We start from the raw sequence: 23,439 nt of genomic DNA on the forward strand, positions 1-23,439 counted from the left end.
GCGCCCAGCCCAGGTTTTAAAAATATACTTCCTTGTCAAAATATAAATCTGGCGACCATATATCAGTCTCCAAAATTGTTTTGAAATCTGTGAAATCTACAAGTCATCAAACAAGCATTAGTATCACAAGGGCACAGAACTTTTTTGCAACAAGTTTGTCACCGGAATGCAAACATCATAAGCTCCTACAGCCACAATATAGCCTTTAGAGACATATATTCATAATCTACAAATGAGAACTGCTAATGGAACTACTGAAGAGCAGGGAGGAAGCTGCTGAGATTTCTAAGGGATCTTTCAAATACACAAGGGTCTTCGATACACTGAAGGTTAAGCATGAATAACACCACCGATATCTCCCTGTGGATATCTGAGTCCAGCAAGCACTGCTGGCCAGTGCTGATGCCTGAGGATCCGGAGGCATTAAAAACACAATTATAGGGACATCTTAGACTGACTGTGCTATCCTGATCATTGCTGCAGGTGGTTTTGAAGCTGGTATCTCAAAAGAATGAGCACATCCAAGTGCATGTTACATGCTGGGTGTGAAATAGCTGATGTTTTTTATTTTTTAAAATTGGATTCCACTAAAAAATTCTACAGCCAGAAGACTGTAAGAAGTCATTATGTAAGTTGAGAAGACTGGTCTTAACCTAGACACAGTAATTTTGTGTCAATTTTTGGTTGGAATTATGACATTCTGGAGTTAAATGCAAGTATGCATGTATTCTTCACTTTCACTGGCAATTTATCAACTATTTTGGAACTGGAAAAAATTCCTCCTCGCAGGTGCTTCCAGCAAACTAATTTTCCTAAGGCTTCTCAAAGACTTTGGTAACATGTTTATTAAATTTGAATGGATTTTCCTGTATTCTCTTCTGTACTCTGGCATGAAGCAGCAATGCTAATTCTCAGATAATTTATTAAAATTGAAATGCATGCATCCTCATCTTTATATAGCACATACTCTGGTTTTCATTTCTAGGGCAGAGTATGTATAGCACAGAAATCCTTGCCCAAGCAATTAGTTGCAATAGGAAATTGATCCTTATTTAGCACATATTTACTGAGCTCCTAAACAGTACCAGCAACTCTTCCAGGCACTGGGAATTTAGATGGAAGAATAACAAATTCCTTGCCCTCAAGAAGTTTATAATGAGAGAAACAAACATATTAAAAAGATGTCTGACAGTGTTAAAGAGCATGCGGAAAATCAAACAGTAAAAAGATAAAGTATGTGTCTCTGAGGGGGATGTTTTTAGCTGCACTGTCAAGGAAGGCTTCTCTAACGTAACAGAGATCTTAGGGCAGAAATTCTCTAGAAATTCTTTTTATCCAAATAATTGCTGTATTTTCATCATGTGGTGAGTTGACAGGATTACCCCGGAAAGCAAGGGCGTGGTGAACCATCCGCCCTACCTGCAATGTGCGGCCTGGTGGGATACTGTTCTAGAAGTAGCTTGGGCTTTTCGAATCCATCCACTTGTTGCAGGCGACTTTCTAGTTCCTTAAGTCTTAATTTCTTCATTTTTGTTTTGTTTTGCTTTAAGTGTGAGCTCGCAGGTTTAATTGCACAGGATCTGCGGAGAAATCTATTGAACCAGGATCTTGTTTCCTCCCCGGCCCCTTTTTCAGCGCCGCTGGCCGGGAGCCGGGCAGGAGACGCCCTTCACAGAGGACAGAGACGTAGAGCGCGCAGGGCCAGACTTGGACCACAAGCCACCCTCGGGCCCCTGGGAGACCGCGGCGGAGAACGCCTGGGGCAGCCGCAGGAGCCCCAACGCCACGTCCACCCACCTCGGGAAACAGCCAGCACCTAGACAGGGGCCGGAAGCGCTACAACGCACGCGCGCACCCCAGCGGCTCGGCGCCGAGCTGCAACCTCTGTTAGGCGCCAGAGTTCCGCCGGCAACCCGGAGCCTCAGTGCCCCTTCCGCACCACAGGCAGAACCCGCCCTACTCGCAGAGCCTGGGCTGGCCCTTGCTGCCTGTCGTACCCATTATCCTTTAGTTTGCCCTGAGTACCTACCAGCCCTCAAAGGATGGGGAAAGAAAGAGGGTGAAAGTGATGCAGGAGAGAGGGTGTAAGTCAGTATAACCGGTTCTAAAAGCAAGAAAATGTTTTCTCAATAATGTTTTTAGTTTCCCCATATTTCAAATGAGTTTTCAGTTGTTCACATTATGGCTGGGGCTGGCAGCTCTAAGTGGCCTTGACAGCAAGATTTATCTCAGCCCTGGTAACTTAATGGCTGCAATCTCAATTAGGCAGAAAATAGAGAACTCTTTAGCAAAATTTGCTGACCAGAACTTTGTAACTTTCTGTTGTACTGATAAATTCTCTTTTGAGTTTCTTTCCCAGGAATGGCAGAACCTCCTACAAAGCTTCACACCACCTGCTTGTCCGGAGAAGACAAGATAAACAATACTCCACCACAGACTGTGCGGGAAGACCCACTGAGCCTCCTCCCAAGGCTGAAAGAACCACAAATGTTAACCCTTTGCTCATTGTAATACTAAAATCTCTGCCCTGGGAGGGACTTAGCTGCCATTTTTTGATCATGGGACGTAAGTACTAACATGATTTCTCACTATGTTTGCATACCCTGCACTCCACCCCAAAAACACAGTGATGCTCATACCCCTCATGCATTATTCATGTCACCTGCAGAAAAAAACCCTGACCCTGTTGGTCATGGAGGTGGATTTGAGGCAGTTTATACCTCCTCCTCCCTGTTGAGGGTCCATGGAAATAAATCCTTTCCTACTGACAATCCTCGTTCAGTAATTGGCTTTTTGTGGGGGTGGGGATGGGCAACATTGAACCCCCCTTGTGGGTTCAGTAACATCAGTTACTTTGTCTTATGGTCCAGATTGACTCTTCTGCTTCTTGTCTCCCAAGTCTCCACTCAGAAACTACCCATCTTCATTCACCTTTACTTCTTTGGCCATTCCCATGCCCTACTTTATCATAACATTGTTTCCCTCTTTTTAGGTCAACTGTGTCACTTACCTCAACTCTCATAGGGGAGGTGATGTCAGAGAAACCCAAAGAAGAGAGTTTAAATGAGAGAATAGGCAGTGGTGCCAAAGGCTGGAAGGAGGTCAGGTTTCCTAGAGTAGGAGCAGAAATCAAGTTGTAGTGGAGTGAATGGAAGTTTAGGAAAAAGAAAGAGTAAATGTGAACAATTCTTAAGAAATGTGGCTATGAAAAAAGTGAGAATGGTTTGATGCTTTAGTAAGGTTGGGGGAAGCTTTATTTATTTATTTATTTATTTTTAAGATAGGAAGAGATAAGAAAATATCTAAATTCTGACAGGATGGAGCTAATACACAGAGAAGGGTTTAAAATACAAGAAAGAGGATATTGGATGAAGTTAGGATCCTGAGAAGGCAGGATCCAGTGCTTAAGTAAAAGGATTGCCCTTAGCCTGTGGGATGGACACCTCTTTTCATTATTAAAGGAAGAAAAAAAGGAGTGAATGGATGCTGAGAGAGTAGAGAAGTGGTGTCTGAGGCTGCTACTGCCTATGAAAAGTTGTATCCAAAGTTATCTGTTATGAGAATTAAATGAATTAATCATATGAAGTTATTTGTACATAAAATACTTTGTCAAACAAATGTCCCGTAAATGTTACTTTGAAGTCACAGTGGTGTTATCTGTTGATAGGAAGGTGGTGGAGTAAAGGATTCGAGCCAAATGGATACTTGAAATTAGCCAGATATACAAAGGACAAATGGTCCATCTGAGGTTGAAGGCAATGTTTTCTACTTTTAAGATTAATTTTTAATTTTCAGATAATTGTAGATTCATATGTAATCATAAAAAATAACAGAGATCCTGTGTATCTTATTTAAATGAAATCATAGATAGTGGTGGCTGGATGTGGTGGCTCACACCTGTAATCCTAGCACTCTGGGAAGCTGAGGTGGGAGGATCCCTTGAGGTTAGGAGTTTTAGAACAGCCTGAACAAGAGTGAGACCCTGTCTCTACTAAAAAAAAAAAAAAAATAGGAAAAATTATTAGCCAGGCATGCATGAACCCAGGAGTCTGAGGTTGCTGTGAGGAGCTAGGCTGACGCCATGGCACTCTAGCCTGGGCTACAGAACAAGATTCTGTCTCAACAAAAAATAAAAAAAAAGAAAAAGATAAAAAGAAAGCATAGGTAGTGGTGTCAAAGGCTGGAAAGAGGTCAGGTTTCATAGAATAGGAGCAGAAATCAAGTTGCAGTGGCAATTTATATAAATTTTCTTTAATTCTTTCAACCATGTTTTATAATTTTCTGTGTACAAGTCTTGCATTTCTTTTGTTAAATTTATTCCTAAGCATTTTATTCTTTTTGGTGTTATTATAAATGGAATTGTTTTCTAAATTTTATTTTCAGATTATTTGTTGCTAGTATCTATAAATACAATTGATATTTGTTATTGATCTTGTACCCTGAAACTTTTTAGCTCTAATAGTTTTGTATGTATATGGTTTTTTAAAAGTATTTTCTATGTATAAGGTCTTGTCTTCTACAAACAGAGACAGTTTTGCTTGTTTCTTCTCAATATAGCATTTTTGTTTGTTTGTTTTTGCTAATTGTCTTGGCTAGAACAGTTAGTATAATATTGAATAACAGTGGTATAAACAGGCATTCTTTTCTTGTTCCTGATCTTAGGGGTTGGTGGGGCCGGGTGGCTCATGCCTGTAATCTAATCCTAGCACTCGGGAAAGCCAAGGCAGGTGGATTGCTTGAGCTCAGAAGTTCGAGTTTGAGACCTGATCTTAGGGGGAAAGCTTTCAGTCTTTGACTATTAAACACGATGCTTTCATAGATGCCCTTTATCAAGTTGAGAAAGCTTTCTCAAAGGCAGTAGTTCTAATGCACCATTCGGCAAAGTTGTGTGTGTTTTTTCTCCCTGAAATATTGAGTCAGGAGCAGGAAGCTCTGACAGTTGAATAGATTCAGAATTGTTGTTTTGACAGAGGTATACAACAGAAGCATGTGGGACAAGGATATGGGTGTTACTGGCAAGAGAATGGACAAGGAAGTCTGTGAGTGGATGGAGAAAGAAGTGAAAAGGAAAGGAATAAGATTGAGGGGAATTATGGTATTAATATAACCCAGGGATCAGGGCTTGCTAATGTTAACAACAGGCTTAATGGAAGAAAGGGAGAAATGAGAGGTCCAGAACGGTAGAGGTTGAGTTAAGGAAATGGAATATTGAGGTTTAAGATTTGGGTATAGTGCATGGGGCTGGAGGTAGGAGCAGTGATTGCAAATGGCCCAAGTGACCTTTTTGGGGGATGACGGAAATGTTTTACAACTGGATTTCGGTGATGTTTGCACATCTCTGTAAATTTACTTAAAATCATGTTGTAAATTTACTTTCAATTGTGCTTTTAAAAAATTCAGCTACTGATATGTAAAAATGGGTAAAAAAAAATACATTGGTATGTGGACCATTCCAAGAGATGACAATGCTGGGAATGAGGCCATAAGAATGTGTGGCTGCAGTAGAGCAGAGGAAAGAGAAGATCAGTGTCTGGTGGATTATCCACACTGAAATCTCCTTAATGGTGGTAAGGACTTAAAATATAGAGGAGAGCTTCTTTTCTATTGCCAAATCTTTAAAAAATGTAGGGGCAAGATCATTTGGTTTATACAAGGCATTGATAAAAAGAGTTACATAGTGATTTAAATGGATGCCACAAGCCTTATAGTCAGGTACTTTCCCCACGTGATCAGGGGATCTCTTTGCTTAAACTTTAATTGATGGATTAATAAAATTTCCTATAAGTTCTATGTCATTGACACTGTTCTAATGGTAACTGAGAGCTAAATAAGATGTGTAATCCCTTCCACAGACAGTTGACTACTTATGTGGGGAAGCCAAAGATAAACATTTGAAAAATTTAATAACAACCACTAGCACCTATTAGAGTGGCTAAAATTAAAAATCGGGAGAGGGGAAAAGAAGAAACTAGCAATACCAAGTGCTAGAGAGGATGTGGAATACCCAGAATTCTCACACACTGCTTGTGGGAATGTGAAATGATTCAGTCTCCATGGAAAATAGTTTGGCAGTTTCTTATAAAGTTAAACATATACTTATCATATGACCCAGCAATCTCATTTGTATTTACCCAAGAGAAACGAAGATGTATATCTGAATAGAAACTTGTATACAAATGTTTATGACAGTGCTATGGTCTGAATGTTTGTGTCCCCCCCAAAATTCATATGTTGAATTCTAACCTCCAAGGTGGTGGCATTAGCACGTGGGGGTCTTTGGGGGCATAATTAGGTCTTGAGGGTGGAGCACAAATCCCATTGATTAGTGCTCTTATAAAACAGGTCCAGGCCTGTTCACTCCTTTCACCATATGACGACACAGCTAGAAGGTATGATCTATAAACCAACAGGCCCTCACCAGACACTGAATCTGCCTTGATCTTAGACTTCTCAGCCTTCAGAGCTGTGAGAAACAAATTTGTGTTGTTTATAAGCTACCCAGTCTGTGGTATTTTGTTATAGCAGCTCAAATGGACTAATACAAACAGTTCTATTCAAAATCACCAAAAATTATAAACAACCGAAATGTCCATCAACTGGTGAATGAATATATTGTTGTACATCCATCCATACCTAGAATATAACTCAGAAGTAAAAATAAAGGAACTACTGATAAATGTAACATGGATGAATATCAGAAGCACTGCATTAAGTAAAATAAGCCAAATTAACAAAGCTACATATTGTATAATTTTATTTGACACTCTGAAAGGTGAAAATATCAAAAGAGAATACAGATCAGTGGATGCTAGAGACTGGGTCGGGGAGGGATTGACTATAAATGATCATGAAGAAACTCTTTGGGTGGACTGTGGTGGTTATATGGCTATGCATTTGTCAAAATTCACAGAATGTACCTCAAAAGGGTAAATTTTACTGTAAATAAACTTGGCTTTACAAAAAATTTAGTAACAATATCAAACCAACAGTTTATACATTCATCCCATAGTTTTAAAATTTTTGGTCTCAGGACAGTTTTATACTCTTTAAAATTGTTAGGGACCTCAGGCAACTTTTGTTTATGTGAGTTATATCTACTGATATTTATATTGCTGGAAATTAACACAGAAATTTTTAAAAACCATCTTAATTTATTTACAACAATAATAATTCCATTACATGGCAATATAATATATTTTATGTGAAAAATATGTTTCCCAAAACAAAAAAAGTAAGTGGGAAGACTAGGATTGTTTTACATTTTTGCAAATCTCTTTAATGTCTTGTTTAATAGGAGACAGTTAGGTTTTCATATCTGCTTTTGCATTTAATTTGTTTTGATATGTTGTTTTGGTTAAAGTGTTAGAAGAAAATCTAGACTGTTACAGTTATTTAGTTGGCTGAGGCAAGAGGATTGCTTGAGCCCAGGAGTTTGAGGTTGCAATATTTTTATAGCCTATTCAGATAATTGTGGACATTCTTCTTTGATATGACACCACAAGTGACAAGTGGTCATTTCTTGAAGGTTAGTTCAACGTGGAATCTTAAACCATACCAATGAACTCTCATACTGTTACATTGCAATCCTTTAGTCTATTTTAGACTTTGAATAAATTTTTACCCACATGTGATTTTGTAACATTATGCATCAGGCATTTGGAAAACATTGGTTCACTGAATTTTGAAAGTCTTCCACTATGTTTCATTATATGATATCAGAAAATCACATTTATTAATATCACCACTAATCTTTTCAGAAAAGTCTTTATGTATTAGAAAAAACATGAAGCTCAGGATGGAGATGGATGGTGGTGAGGGTTCCATAACATTGTGAATGTGCTTTTTTTGTTTTTGCTTTTGAGACAGAGTCTCATTCTGTTGTCCGGGCTTGTGCCGTGGCTTCAGCCTAGCTCACAGCAACCTCAAACTCCCCTGATCCTCCCGCTTCAGCCTCCTGAGTAGCTGAGACTATGGGCATGCATCACCACGCCCAGCTAATTTTTTCTATTTTTAGTAGAGACTAAGTCTCACTCTTGCTCAGGCTGGTTCAAGCTCCTGAGTTCAAGCGATCCTCCTGCCTCGGCCTCCCAAAGTGGTAGGATTACAGGCTTGAGCCACTGCACCCGGCCTATATTTGCTTTTTTTCTTAACTTGACAAAAATGAGTTAACAGTTTCTACAAAAAATAGAAAGATCAGTCGGGGAATTTTGGCATGTGCCTGTAGTCCCAGCTACTCGAGAGGCTGAGGCAGGAGGATCACTTGAGCCCAGGAGTTTGAGGTTGCAGTGAGCTATGATGAGACCACTGCACTCTAGCCCAGGTGACAGAGTGAGACCGTCTCAAAAAAAAAGTTTTCGCACTTCAAGATCAGAAGTAATAATAATTGTAATAACAATAATAATATATTTGTAGATCGTGTTGCAACTTATAATATGCTTCCTTCAATTTATAAACTCCAAGTCAGTAGCATTGTTTTCTATGTGACTATGGTGCCCCCTGGAGTTGTGCCACACTAGGCCATGCCATAGACCATGTCTGTATGTTCACAGTGCTATCCTCAGCTCTAGCAGAGAGCAACTGGTAGAGGCCCAAGGAATATTTGTTGAGTTAATTTTTACACAAATGAGGGAGCAGGTAAAAATCTTCTGGGCTTTAATAGAGATGCAAAGAAGGAAACTTTCCTAGAATTGTTTTAAAAGTGAGAGAAAGAAAGTGAGGACAACCTGTAATAGTATTAAACAATAATGAAGCAAGACTCAGGAGGGTTGTTAAGCATTTATAACCTTGGAAAAGTTGCACAGACCAGTCTGTAAAGGAGCTAATATAGGTCAAACCTTTAATGCACTGTCACATTCTTATTTCTGGATCATTGATAATGATCTCTTTCAAGATTCATATTTTTCTACTTAGGGCAGTATAAACTCTGGAGATTTTGATTTCTTAGGTCTGAGATTAGGCCTGGAAATCTGTTTTTGTTTTTGTAAGTAGAGCTTCAGGTGATCCTTAGGATCAGGCAAGTTTCGGAAACATTGGTGTGGTAGAAAGAGCAAGGCTTTGAAATCAGATGGACCTTGGTTGGTCCGAGTGCAGTGGTGTTTACAACTAATTGATCACAGCCAGTTACAGATTCCTTTGTTCCTTCTCCACTCCTACTGCTTCACTTGACCAGACTTTAAAAAACATTAAAAAAATAAAAAGAAAAGAAATCAGATGGACCTGGGTTCTAGTCACAGCTCACTTAAGATATTGACTACCACACTAGAAAAAAAATTTTTTTCCTTGGGGCCACGGTGTTTTATTATGAAAATAGAATAAAAACTTCGAAAACAAAATGATCCTTTCTAATTTAATGAAAAATTTGTTCTTTTTTTACTGTTTTCTGTGTGTGAGTTATATGCAACCTGAAAAATAGTTCTGGCAGCTCCCAAGGTGAAGAGATATGTGAGTTATATATGCTTGACGAGGCCCCGGGCTCAAAACTATCGTGAGTTAAATACAACTCACATGGCAGTTAATGCGTTAATTGCCTGCTGTGTATTTTGGGGTAAAAAAATCACCTCCTTAACTTTTAGTTTCCTCTAATAGTACCTACTTCATAGGATTATTGAGGGGATTAGAAGAAATACCACATAAAGGGCTGGCATATACTAGGTATTCAAGAAGCACTATATATTGTAATTATGTTCCATTTAACAACAATAATCAAATATTTGAGCATTTATGGGCAATGATGAAAACGACTCATTCTTTACCTTCAAGAAATTTACCATTGGTTGGGTTGGGATAAGATTTTTAGAACTCAAGGCAGTTACAGCATCAAATAAATTCACAGCTCACTGCAGCCACCAACTCCTGGGCTCAAGCAACTCCCCCCACCTCAGCCTCCAGCCACTGTACCAGGTCACTTTTTTTCTTAAAGAAAGGAAATTACATGGGTAGATATTGCTAGAATAGGGTTGTGGGGTGAGTGTGTGGGCTGGAGTAGAGTGAGAATTAGGAACAATGACGATCCAGAGGCAGGACATGATAAAACATCTTTGGAAAACAGGCCCATTGGTCTCTTTTTTTAATATGGCAAACTTGGAGTACCATCAGGAGATAAGGATGAGAAGATAAGATAAATATAAGGTAAGGTCGGGAGACTTGTGATGTGGTGGGTTTTGAGTGAAGATTTAAGGAGTTTGGTTTTTGTTTCTACTAAAGATTTTGAACAAGAAAATGACAGTAAGGATGTACTATAATTTTCTAAAGAATGTACTTTATCTTGGTAATAGTGTGAGGATATGAATTGGATTTAGGTGAGAAATTAGAAGGCTGCTTCAGTAGTAGGAGTAGACTTTGCTAACAGTAGAAATCTACATCTCAAAACGAAATGCAGATGCCTAAAACACAGCTGAAAGATACTGTGTGTAATTCCTGAAGTCTATGTAAATACAGAAAAAACTACCCTTATTAAATATATTTCTTAAGGCGAATCCCTTATTTTCAGTAGCTCTCAAATTTCATGAAAGTTGAGAACCAAGAGGTTGGGGCCTTGGGGATAAGGCACTAAGGAGAAGCCCAGCCCAGAGGGGCGGGGAGAGGCGTCGCAGCCCGCAGGGGCGTGTGCAGGGGCGGGGACGCAGGCGGAGGTCCGCGGCCGCTCCGAGTATCGCGAGAGTTGGGCGGACCGAGCAATCGCAGCAGTCAATTCCCGCACGCTCCCGGGAGGAGCCGCCGGTCCTGGACTCTCCAAATTCTGAGCTCTCATCATGGCGGCGGCGGCCGCGGCGGCCGTCGGGGGCCAGCAGCCGTCCCAGCCGGAGCTGCCCGCGTCGGGGCTGGCCCTAGACAAGGCGGCCACCGCCGCTCACCTAAAGGCGGCCCTCAGCCGGCCAGACAACCGGGCAGGTGCTGAGGAGCTGCAGGCGCTGCTGGAGCGGGTGCTGAGCGCGGAGCGGCCGCTGGCCGCGGCTGCGGGAGGCGAGGAGGCGGCGGCGGCTGGCGGCGGGGGCGGTCCAGGGGCGGCCGAGGAGGAGGCCCTGGAGTGGTGTAAGTGCCTTCTGGCCGGCGGCGGCGGCTACGACGAGTTCTGCGCGGCGGTGCGGGCCTACGACCCCGCGGCACTCTGCGGCCTGGTCTGGACAGCCAACTTCGTGGCCTACCGCTGCCGGACGTGCGGCATCTCCCCCTGCATGTCGCTGTGCGCCGAGTGCTTCCACCAGGGCGACCACACCGGGCACGACTTCAACATGTTCCGCAGCCAGGCCGGGGGCGCCTGTGATTGTGGGGACAGCAATGTGATGCGGGAGAGTGGGTGAGTGAAGCCTTCCCCCCGGCGAGGCTACCCTGGGCGGGGGGCACTGCCGACAGCCCGGGCTGGGGGACTAGAAGCCGACCCTGAGCTGTCAAGGGAAGTGTGGAGGAGGGTGCAGCTACATGGGGATGGAGTGACTGAGCTGTCAGCTGTGGAAAGGGGGTGGGGAGGCGGGGAGAGCAGAGAGCGTGTTTAGGGAACCGGGCAGTGAATTTTCGGGAATGCCGGGATGGGCAAGTGGTAGTGAGAAGAGAGCTAGTGTATGGAGTAGGAGGGAAGGGAGGAGGAAAGGATATTTGGGGAATCTGATGTCGAGCTGTCAATTGTGTACTTGTTGGGAAAGGTTGCAAAGCTGCCTGGTTCTTTGGAAGAGACTTAGGTTGTGATTGGCAGGGAGCGGGGCGATGTTGGGGACCGAATTGAGTCGCGGGATGATGAGAGGTGAGGAGGTAGTCCTGTAACTGCAGGGAAGGACGCGCGGGGAAAAGGGCTTCTAAATTGTCAGTGTGTCTGTCAGTATGAGGGAAAGAGCTCTTGAGCTGATGGGGGGTTGAGGGAGGAGGGAAGGGGAGGGGCCTGTATGAAAAGTGACTGTTGAGCTGTCAGTGGAGTATTTGGTGTGCTGGAGTGACATCTAGAATTGGGCTACTGAGCAGTCAATTATAGAATAGCTTCCATACCAGAAGAACAAACAAAACGCTGAGAGAATTAGGCATCAAGTGTTAGGTCTTCTTCAGTTAAGGACATTTTGTTCGCTAATAAATATGTGAACATCTGTCTAAAAGGAGTCAACAAGTGAATTCGTAACAGGAACACCCATTTTTGACAGGGGCGCTGGATCAGATGTTGGACTTATGAGAAAACACAACATTTCAAAGTTTGCAGTGAGTTATAGAGAGTTGGTACATGTCAGGTCTTGGCTTGGACATGATGTCAATGTCAGAGACAGTCCTGTAAAAAAAGGAAAACTTAGTGAAAGGGGGCGATTTGGGCTGGGCAATAGTTGAAAGAACACTAGCAAATCCAGTTATTCAGCTTTTTCAATTTTTTTTTTTTTTTTTTTTTGAGACAGAGTCTCACCGTGTTGCCCGGGCTAGAGTGCTGTGGCGTCATCCTCGCTCACGGCAACCTCAAACTCCTGGGCTCAAGCGATCCTCCTGCCTCAGCCTCCCGAGTAGCTGGGACTACAGGCATGCGCCACCATGCCCGGCTAATTTTTTCTGTATGTTTTTAGTTGTCCAATTAATTTCTTTCTATTTTTAGTAGAGACGGGGTCTCGCTCTTGCTCAGGCTGGTTTCGAACTCCTGAGCTCAAACAATCTGCCCGCCTCGGCCTCCCAGAGAGCTAGGATTACAGGCGTGAGCCACCGCGCCTGGCCCAGCTTTTTCAATTTTCAGGTCTTATAATTAATGATAGAGTATAATCTTTTTAGAAATTATCACCTTTTTCTCTTTTGGAATAATTGTAGGTTACTGTTACTCCAAAATGTACCTACTATGTACAAGTAAGGCTCCTTGGATATTACAAATGAGTGAGACATTGACCTACCCCTTAATCCACTTACACTGGAGTCGAAAATGATAAATTCCTTAAATAGTAGTCTGGGAGTTAGAAGAGGGAGAGGAGGCTTCTGTGCAGAGGGAGTAAGAAAAAGACTTCAGAAAAGAGGTATTTTGAGCTTGCTAATAACAACAACATAATCATTGCAGCTAATATTTGAGCTCTTGAACTGTACCCCCAAAACTTTAAAAATACTTTTAAAGATTTAATATTTGAATGGGTAAAATATTTATATAGCTAAAAAAATAATAAAAATATAGACAGTTTGAAGTTTCCCTCCCATCCAGTCTCCTGTCTGCTCAGTTCCTTGCCATTGTTAGTAGTTTCTCTTAGTGCAAAACAAGCAAAGATGAATATGCTTCCTAGTTTTTCAGTCTCTTTTTATGCAAAGGGTAACTTTTGCTGTTCTATGTTTTATATTTTTTAGTTATCTTGGATATCTTATCAGTAAGTAAGTGCCCTCATTTTTTTAAAAAAAACTACTGCATAGTGTTCTGTGTCATGAATTTGCCGTTCTTGATTTAATAATCTCTTTTGATGGGTGTTTGGGTTTCTGGTATGAAATAAAAAACCTAGTATACCTGTCCTTTTCCACCTGTGCAAGAATATCAATGGAATAAATTCTCAAAAGTGGGATATCTGAAATGCATTCCATAAAGCTTAGTATTAATACTAAGCAGTGTATGAGACTGCTTGTCTTCCAACAGCTTCATCAACAGTGTTATTAAAACCTTGGATTTTTATCCATCTATTTGGTTAAAAATGGTCAGATTCTTACTGCTTTACATGATTTAACTCATTTATTCTTTAACAACTCTGAGATTGTTACTGTTGTTATTCCCGTCGTGCAGAAGAGGAAAATAATGGTAACGTAGTTAAAAGAAACTTGCTGGAGATCATATAGTTAGTAAGCTAGGCATGCTGGCTCCAGAGCCTAACTACTCAACTACTTCTCTCTACTGCCTCTACTAAGTAGCATTCTTATTGGTTCTTTTGTTCAATACCGTGTTTTGTCTTTTTATTTGTTTGTTTGTTTTTTCAATATGCCATTTTCATTTGGGCCTTTATTTCTTTTTTCTTTAGTAACTTTTTTTTTAAATTTAAGAAAGACATCAAAACATAGAAGAATCAGAGCAATCCTTTACTGATGCTTAGACATTTTTATTTCTTGAACTAGGTTAGGATTTAGGAGACCCCCCCAAAAAAAACATGAAAGTAGGAAATAATACTGATTCTTCCCTGACTTTTGGAACACAGTGGTAATTATCAGGTTGTCCTGAATGAGATGCAAGTCTTATCTCATGTGATACTTCAGTGCAGGAGCAGAAATATGTTAGTGAGTTTCTTTGAAAGTACTGATACAGGTTTGGGGCACCCAGGCTGTACATAGTCAACATTCTAATCTCATAACATCCTAATCTCTTACTCTTTACCGACATCTCATAGATAGATACTTATTCCCCCAGTCTGGCAACTCTCTATGAGTTGATACATAGTATTTAAGATTTCTTACTATCTCTAACTGAAATGCAGAGCTATTGCCTATATATGCCAGCAGTTGCCATGTCTGATTTCATAAAGGACAAGATTAAACAATGAACAGTATTGTGGCCATGTGATTCTGAAATTTTTACAAATCCTTGGGTAGAAGAATTTTTCTGGGCTATACAACTACTTTACTGCTTCAAGAGACATAGGTGGCCAGGCGCGGTGGCTCATGCCTATAATCCTAGCACTCTGGGAGGCCTAGGTGGGCAGATTGTTTGAGCTCAGGAGTTCGAGACCAGCCTGAGCAAGAGCGAGACACCGTCTCTACTAAAAATAGCAAGAAATTAGCTGGACAACTAAAAATATACAGAAAAAATTAGCTGGGCGTGGTGGTACATGCCTGTAATCCCAGCTACTCGGGAGGCTGAGGCAGGAGGATCGCTTGAGCCCAGGAGTTTGAGGTTGCTGTGAGCTAGGTGACGCCACAGCACTCTAGCCTGGACAACAGAGTGAGACTCTGTCTCAAAAAAAAAAAAAAAAAAAAGAGACATAGGCGATGTTGGACAGCAGTGCAGGCTAAAAAGCTGCCTCTGGAACCTTTTTAGAACTGGAAATCATGAACAACTTATAAGTGTTCCTGGTGGGCAAAACACTACTACCCTGGGATAGGCAGAATATATTTAACTTTTCTCAGTTTTATTTAAAAAAAATCCCTTTAGATTACAGATTGAACATGTGTTGATTTGGGGATTTGTTATTCCAGCTGCCATAAAAGTTTGTAAATTCCAATGTTTAGTTAGTTTTAGAGGAAGGATTCCATTTTTCCTTGTATCTGTGTTCTTAGTAAAAGAGAAATCCTCCTGTGCCTTAATCCTGTTCACAAAGTGTCTGACTGTTGTGTGTAGGATGTTGTGTGATTCAAGATGGGGAAGAATCTTGGATTTATCACAACTGTATTAGTATTTAATTTTCAAATTTATAATTAAAAAACAGGAGGATTCAGTTATTTTTGACTTAGTAGTATTGATAGAATCATTGTGACAATATTAACAGATATACAAACCAAAGGAAGAAAACAATTGAGGATTCATTTGAGGGATGAGCTCTCAAAAGCTATGGAAACTATATTAATATCTGTATGTATAACAGCATAGTTTTACCGCTAGTGAATAAGTGCAGTCATTGTCACAAATGGTTGAGGGATGGATGAACTCAAAACAAAATAACATGCCATGCAAAACCTAAGATACAGTGGTCCCTTAGTATACATAAGGGATTGGTTCCAGGACTGCCTGACCCCCATGCCTCCATGTATCAAAATCTGCACGTACTCAAATCCCAGTTAGCCCTGGGGAACCCACGCATATGAAAAGTTGGCCCTTCATGTATTAGGGTTTTGCCTCTGGTGAATACTGTATTTTCAATCTAAGTTTTGTTGAAAAAAATCTGCCTATAAGTGGGTCCATGCAGTTCAAACCAGTGTTGTTCAAGGGTCAGCTGTAATCTCTGACTAACTGGATTTGGGCTCTGATGGGGCACTAACCAGAAATTGGGATTTTAAATATTTAGTTCTCAAATTGTGATGCAGAGGATGACTATTTTCAAGTTCTATTCTGTATTATAGATATTTTTGCCACCTTGGTTGGTCTTCCTCACAGATTATAATCTCCTTAAAAAATAGAGACTTCATCTTGCTACTAACCAGAGACCAGCGCTGTCTCTTGTACTTAGTAGGTGCTCAGAAATGTTGAATTAAATTGGGTAAAAATAGCTGCTGCTATACCTGCAAAGTTGCTGTAAGATTACATTGCTTTAGTTATTCAAGAGGTGGCATTGATGATTAAATCCATAGCTTTTTTCACAGCGCTTCGAGGGATAATTTTCTTTCTTTCTTTTTAATTTCAAAAATAATACATACTAGGTATAACATAAAAATAAGTAGATAAGGGGCCAGGTGTGGTGGCTCATGCCTGTAATCCTAGCACTTTGGGAGGCGAAGATGGGAGGATCGCTTGAGGCCAGGAGTTTGAAACCAGCCTGCGCAAGAGTGAGACCCTACCTCTACCAAAAATAGAAAAATTAGCCAGGTGTGGTGGTGCATGCCTGTAGTCCCAGCTACTTGGGAGGAGGCTGAGGCAGGAGGATCACCTGAGCCCAGGAGTTTGAGGTTGCAGTGAGCTATGATGAGGCCACTCCACTCTAGCCCAGGCAACAGAGTTGAGACTCTGTCAAAAAAAAAAAAAAAAAAAAGTAGATAAGGTAAAAAATAAAGGTTCCCTTCTCCATCTTATTCCTCAGTGAGAGATTTCCCTTGCTTTCTTTTAAGCTTAGTTATGCATTTAAAAAGTGTTAGTTATTATTTATCCAGCATTTCTAGATGTTTTGTTGTAGGAGATTTTTAGGTTATTTGATCTGTGGCAATGCCAGAAATGGAAGCAGTGAATGTGTGGTTGAATAGTGTCATTCTCTTCAGTACCTTGCTCTTTTCCCTTAACATACTTATGGACATGTCTCATATTAGTACACATAGAACTATTTCATTTTCTTTTTTATTCTATTTTTTTTTTTTTTTGCCCAGGCTGGTCTTGAATTCCTGGCCTCAAGTGATCCTCCCAAACTGCTGGGATTATAGGTGTAGGTCATTTTCTTTTTTAAAGTTAGATATACTCCATTGCATTTTCATATTTCTGCATTGTACTACAATTTATGCAGTCAGTTCCCTACTGATAGACATTTAAATTGTTTTTAGTCTTGGGCTGTTATAAACACTATTGTAGTCAGTATTTTTGTATACACTTCTTTGTGTATATGTGTGAATGTATGTGTGAGTATAAATTCCTACAAGTTATATCTCTGTTAAAGGAAATGTACATTTTTAACTTTGATACAGCCCTCCAAATAAATTATTAATAATTTACACTCTCACCAACAATGTGTGAAAGAGTTTGTTTCCCTACATCCTGGCCAGTATATTAATATATGGTGTTATCAGTGTTTCTGATTTTTGCTGATCTCGTAAGTGAAAAATGATACCACGTTCATCTATTACCACCTCTCCCCCGCCACTCTCTCCTCTTTCCTCCCAGGTTGGAGTATTTTGAAGCAAATATGAGATATCTTATAATTTTAATTTATAAATATTTGAGTACGCATCTCAGTAAAGAGATGTAAACTTTAAAACATAACTCAGCTGTCCATTGATTGATGAATGGATAAACCAAATGTAGTGTATACATACATACAATGGAATATTTATTAAGCCTTAAAGAGGAATGAAATTCTGATACATGCTACAACATGGATAAACCTTGAAGACAGTATATTAAGTGAAATAAGCCAGTCACAAAAGGATAAGTATGCTTCTATTTATATGAGGTACCTGGATTACCTGGAATAATCAAATTCATAGAGACAGAAAGTAGAATAGTGCTTACCAGGGGCTGGGAGAGGGAGAGAATGGGGAGTTATTGTTTAATGGGTACAGAGTTTCAGTTTGGGAAGATGAAAAAGTTCTTGAGATATATAGTGGAGATGGTTGTATAACAATGTGAGTATACTTAATGCCACTGAGTTGTATGCCTAAAATGGTTTAAATGGTGAATTTTATGTTATGTATATTTTACCACAATTAAAAAAACAAGCTGGGCATTGCTGTAGTCCCAGTTACTCAGGAGGCTGAAGCAGGAGTATTACTTGAGCCCAGGAGTTTGAAACTATAGTGTGCACTGATCATGCCTGTGAATAGCCACTGCACTCCAGCCTGGGCAGCATAGTGAGACCTTGTCTCTAAAACAAAAATAAAAACAAAAATAAAAAATCCTCCCCCGAAGAAAACCCCCACAGTACCATTACCACGCCTAAAATATTTATAATTATTTCTTAATTCTTCAATATCCAGTAAGTGTTCAGATTTTCCCAGTCATCTCATAAATGATTTCTTAGACTTGATTTTTTAGACTCAAGATCCAGACAAGGTTCTTCATATTGTATTTGATTATTATATCTGTAAAATCTCTTTTAATTTATAGGCCCCCACCTTCTTTTTTTCTTCTCTGTAATTTATTAGTTGAAGAAACCCACATTTTGGGTTTACTGATTGCATCTCTGTATTGTTTAACATGTTCTGCTCATTATTTCTTGCAAACCAATAATTGGATCTAAACGCTTGATCTAATTTCAGGCTCTATTTTTTGGCAAGAAAACTTTATAGTGGTGTTTTATACTTCCGGTTGCATCACATTAGGGGCCACAGAATGTTTGCATGTCTCTCCTTTAGTAAATGTTAGTATTGATCAGTGGGTTCAGATTTGTCAGCCTGATCCATTCGTTATAAAGTTCCCCATAGTGGTAAAGATTTTAGCAGCTATTGATTATCATTGTCCAGATCTATTATTTTATTAGGGGTTGTAAAATGGTGATATTCTAATGGCATTATCTCTTCATATTTTAGTGACAATTCTTTCTAGAGGATTTTGCTCTGACAGTTTCAAAGATCAGCTGTACTCCTCTATGTCTCGACATAGATATAGTTTTGCAGAGATCTTCTATAGAGGGTAGGAAGTATTGGAATCAAAGTTGGGAAATATTATACTCTATCTTCTTGGCTGTCTGCAATGCATAACATCTTAGAGAAATCCTATAGTAAATATATCTATAAATTTGAATAACTTAAAGTTTATTGATTAAATCCAAGAAACTATTGTTTTTGAAATCATACCAATTTGGGAAATTTTGTCCAATTGAATACCCTGATACTAGCATAATGTCAGCATATCTAAAATTGGATAAATTATGTATTTCCCCAAAATAGCTTCCTGTGGATTTTCCTTTTCTTTTATTTCTTTACTATGTGTGTGTGTGTGTGTGTGTGTATGTATTTTTTTTTTCCAGAAATCCCAGCTAAAAGTGGCTTACATCTTGAAGACACTGTTTATAGCTCAGGACTAGCTTGACATTAGTTTATTTGTGTCATTGGGCACCATGCTTTCTATGAATTTTTGCTCCATCACTTAGTTTGTTGACTTTTGGTCTTTGTTGTTTCATGGCTTGAGAAAAAGAGGAATGGATTTTGACTAGATACCTAACAATGCCTGCTTAGTGCCATTCTTGATTCTTCCCTTTCCTTCTGCTGGCATAGTCCAGAGGGAAAGCTGAATCTTCCTCTCCTTTCCTTTCTCTTTCCCTCCCCAGAATTTACCATTATTTTGAAATTTCTGTGCCGTATCTATGCATGAAATAATATATATGTGATTTTTTTTTAGTGTTAAAATTTTACATAAATGATTTTTTTTTTTTTTTTTGAGACAGAGTCTCACTGTGTTGCCCGGGCTAGAGTGCCGTGGCGTCAGCCTAGCTCACAGCAACCTCAAACTCCTGGGCTCAAGCAATCCTCCTCCCTCAGCCTCCCAAGTAGCTGGGACTACAGGCATGCGCCACCATGCCCGGCTAATTTTTTCTATATGTTTTTAGCTGTCCAATTAATTTCTCTATTTTTGGTAGAGACGGGGTCTCGCTCTTGCCCAGGCTGATCTCGAACTCCTGAGCTCAAACAATCCGCCTGCCTCGGCCTCCCAGAGTGCTAGGATTACAGGCGTGAGCCACCGCGCCCGGCCATACATAAGTGATTTTATGTTGTATGAATCCTTTTCCAGTTTGCCTTTTTCACTTACCATATTGCTAATATAGACTGGTTCATTCATTTCTAACTACTATTATTATATATTATGACTAAACCATAGTTTACTTACCTATTTCTTTGCTGAGGGAAAATTAGAAGCTTTACATTTTTCATTGCTTCCAAAAGGCTGCAGTGAACATCCTTGCGTATGTCTCTTTGTACAGATGGACTGGTATTTCTTTAGGATAGATTCCTAGGAGGGGAATTGCTGGGCCATAGAGTGTTGTATTCTTCAACATTACTAGATAGTTAAGAATTGCCCTTCAGTGGTTGATACGGTTTGCTTCCACTTATACTGCCACTAGGAATTTGAGTTCTTGTTTTTCTGCTTATCAAAACTTGGTGTTATGTATATAAATTTATAATATGTTTCCAAACTGTTGGAAATAAATATCTTTTTAAAATTTGTATTTTCCTGTTAGTAAAGTTGAGCATCTTTTCATATTTTAGGGCTGTTTGAACTTCTTCCTTTGTGAACTGTTGGTTCATATTCTTTGCCTGTTTTCTATTTTTTTTTAAATCTTATTGAGTTTTAAGAATGCTGTATATATTCTAGATACTGATCTTTGGTTACATGGATACCTAATTTCATCTTCTAGTCTGTTGCTTGTCTTTTTACCTTAAAATATATAATGGTGTTATAAAAGGTTTTACATTAAAAATGTAGTATTTCTTCTACAGTTTATGTATTTTGTGTCTTGTTAAAGAAATCTTTACTGTGCTTTTAAAAACATGCTTATATGTTTTCTTCTAAAAGATTTAAGGTTTTACATTTCACATTTAGGTCTTTAGTCCCTCTGGAATTTATTTTTACATTTAGTATGATATTAAGATCTAATTTTATCTTTTTCAGTATGAAGATCCAGTTGTTCTAGCACCATTTATTCAACTGTCATTTTTTCCTCCATTGATCTATGGTACCACCCTTGTCATATATAAACTTCTATGTATGTCCTAAGCTCTCTGTTGTATTGATAAGTCTTTTGTAGTAATATCATACTACTGTAATTAATATAGCATTGATTTTGATATGGCAGAATTTTCTTATTACTGTTGAAAAAGATTTAGACTATTCTTAATCCCTTTTTCATTTGAATTTTGGGGTCAACTCGTCAAGTTCTATGGGAAACTTCTATTAGATATCAATAGGAATCACATTACATTTGAGGATACTGCAGAAAGAGACATGTACAAGGATGTTGCTATAGTTTGGATTATTTGTGCCCTCTAAATCTCATGTTGAAATTTGATCCCCAGTGTTGGTGGTGGAGCATAATGGGAGGCGTTTGGTTCATGGGGATGATCCTTGTGAATAGATTAATGCCATCCTTAGGGGTAAGTGAGTTCTCACTCTGTGGGTCCCGTGAGAGCTGATTGTTAAAAAGAGCCTGACATCTCCTTCCTCTCTTTCTTCCTTCCTCTCTTGCTATGTGATCTCTGCACATTTCCTTCTACTATGACTTAAAGCAGCCTGAGGCTCTCACCAGAAGCCCAGTCTTGAACTTTTCCAGACATTAGATTTGTCAGCCAGATTAAATTGTTTTTCTTTATTAATTACCCAGTCTCAGGCATTCCTTTAGAGTAGCGGTCCCCAACCTTGTAGGTACCAGGGACTGGTTTCGTGGAAGATAATTTTTCAATTTTTCCACAGATGGGAGAGGGGGAGTAGGTAGCGGAGCTCTGCAGCTCGGTACTGGTCCGTGGCCGGGGGGTTTGGGGACCACAGCTTTATAGCAACACAAAATAGACTAAGACAGATACTCATTGTAACACTGCTTGAAATAGGGAAAAATTGGAAACAATGAGATTAATGAACTGGTTTAATCATCCAGTGGAATACTTTATAGTAGAATACATAAATTGCCATCTGTTTTAGTCTGTTTTTGCTGCTATAATAAAATACCTCGGACTGAGTAATTTATAAAGAACAGAAATCTATTTCTTCCAGATTGGAGGCTGGTAAGTCCAAGAGCAAGGTGCTGGTATTGGTGTCTGATGAGGGCCTTCTTGCTGCATCCTCACATGGTGGAAGTGGGGAAAAGGGCAAAAGGGGCCTACGCTAGTTCTCTCCAGCCCTTTTTTAAGGAACTTATATAAGGTGGAGCCCTCCTGACTTAATCATGTCACCAGAGGCCTCCCACCTCTTAATACCACCACAGTGGAGGTTGAGTTTTGACATGAATTTTGAGGGGACACATATTCAGACCATGGCATTCCACTCCTGCCCCCACCCATTCATGTCCTTACATACAAAATACATTAATTCCATCTCAATAGCCTCCAAAGTCTTAACTTGTTCTAGCACCAGCTCAAAAGTCTAAAGTCCAGAGTCTCAGCTAGATATCATCTCAATCAGATTCGGTGAGACTCAAAGGTATGTTTCATCCTGTGGCAAATTGCTCTCCAGTTTGGAACCTGTGAAGTCAAACAAGATATATGCTTCCAAAATATAATGGTGGGAGAGGCACAGGACATACATTTCTGTTCCAAAAGAGAGAAATAGTCAGGAAGAAAGGTGTGACAGTTCCCCAGTAAGTGCAAACCTCAGCAAGGCAATCAACATTAAATCTTAAGACTTGAGAATAATCTTTGATTCCTTGTTCTGCATTCTGGATACAGCGGGGTCGGGGTTGCATCCCCAAGGCTCCCGGTGGCCCCATCCTCTCCACTTTGCTTGAGCACAGTCCACACTGCACCTTTCACGGGTTGGAGTCAGGTATGTGTGGCTTTCCCAGGCTGAAGTTGCATGTTGGTGGCTCTATGGTTCTGGGGTCTTGGGGGGCCAGCTCTGCATCCACAACCCCACGAGGCATTAACCTTGTGGGAGTTCTCTTGCAGCTGCCCCAGGCCTATGACTGTTTTCTGCATGGGCCCCAAGGCTCTCTGGGGGCATCCTTTGCAATCTAGGTGGAGGAAGCCATGTCTCCATAGCTCATGCACTGTGCGTGCCTGCAGTATGCACCATGCGGATGTCACCAGGGCTTACTGCTTGTTTCTTCCGGAGTGGCGACCTAAGCCACAGCTGTGCCTACTTGGGCCACAGGTTGGGTAGCCAAGGAGTGCTGCACTGGAATGCAGGGAGCAGAAAGTTAAGGTGGTGCTGAGCAGCAAGCCCTGAGGGCCCACGGGTGCCCTGGGCCCCTTGCTTGAAGCTATTTTGCCCTCAAGGGCCTAGCAGTCTGGGTCTGTGATGAGTGTGATCTGGCTTCCTTCTATCCATAACCATTTCCTTATCAAACAGTCACACCCTTGGCCACACCCATACTTTTCTCTCCTAAACACACTTTTTTTATTCTTAACATAGCCAGGCTGAGAATATTCCAAATCTTTATCTTCTGCTTCCTTTTTTTTTTTTTTAACCCTCGTGATTATTTATTTATTTGTTTTTTTTTTTTTTTTTTTTTTTTTTTTGAGACA

The 23,439-nt window shown here is 40.2% G+C and overlaps 2 protein-coding genes across 2 annotated transcripts in view; one reads left to right on the forward strand and one right to left on the reverse strand.

The window, feature by feature from the left end:
• The window catches only part of METTL5 (methyltransferase like 5), a 13,771-nt gene extending 12,000 nt beyond the window's left edge, over positions 1-1,771 (reverse strand). The window contains exon 1 of the mRNA XM_012650801.1: positions 1,420-1,771. Within this exon, the coding sequence (XP_012506255.1) occupies positions 1,420-1,528 (109 nt within the window). The 5' untranslated portion in view covers positions 1,529-1,771. The remainder of the gene's footprint in view (positions 1-1,419) is intronic.
• Positions 1,772-10,751: 8,980 nt separating this feature from the next.
• The window catches only part of UBR3 (ubiquitin protein ligase E3 component n-recognin 3 (putative)), a 201,642-nt gene continuing 188,954 nt past the window's right edge, over positions 10,752-23,439 (forward strand). Inside the window, exon 1 of the mRNA XM_012650681.1 lies at positions 10,752-11,296. Within this exon, the coding sequence (XP_012506135.1) occupies positions 10,752-11,296 (545 nt within the window). The remainder of the gene's footprint in view (positions 11,297-23,439) is intronic.

Source organism: Propithecus coquereli, unplaced genomic scaffold (genome assembly GCF_000956105.1).
Source record: "Propithecus coquereli isolate 6110/MARCELLA unplaced genomic scaffold, Pcoq_1.0 Scaffold34, whole genome shotgun sequence".
NCBI lineage: Eukaryota > Metazoa > Chordata > Mammalia > Primates > Indriidae > Propithecus > Propithecus coquereli.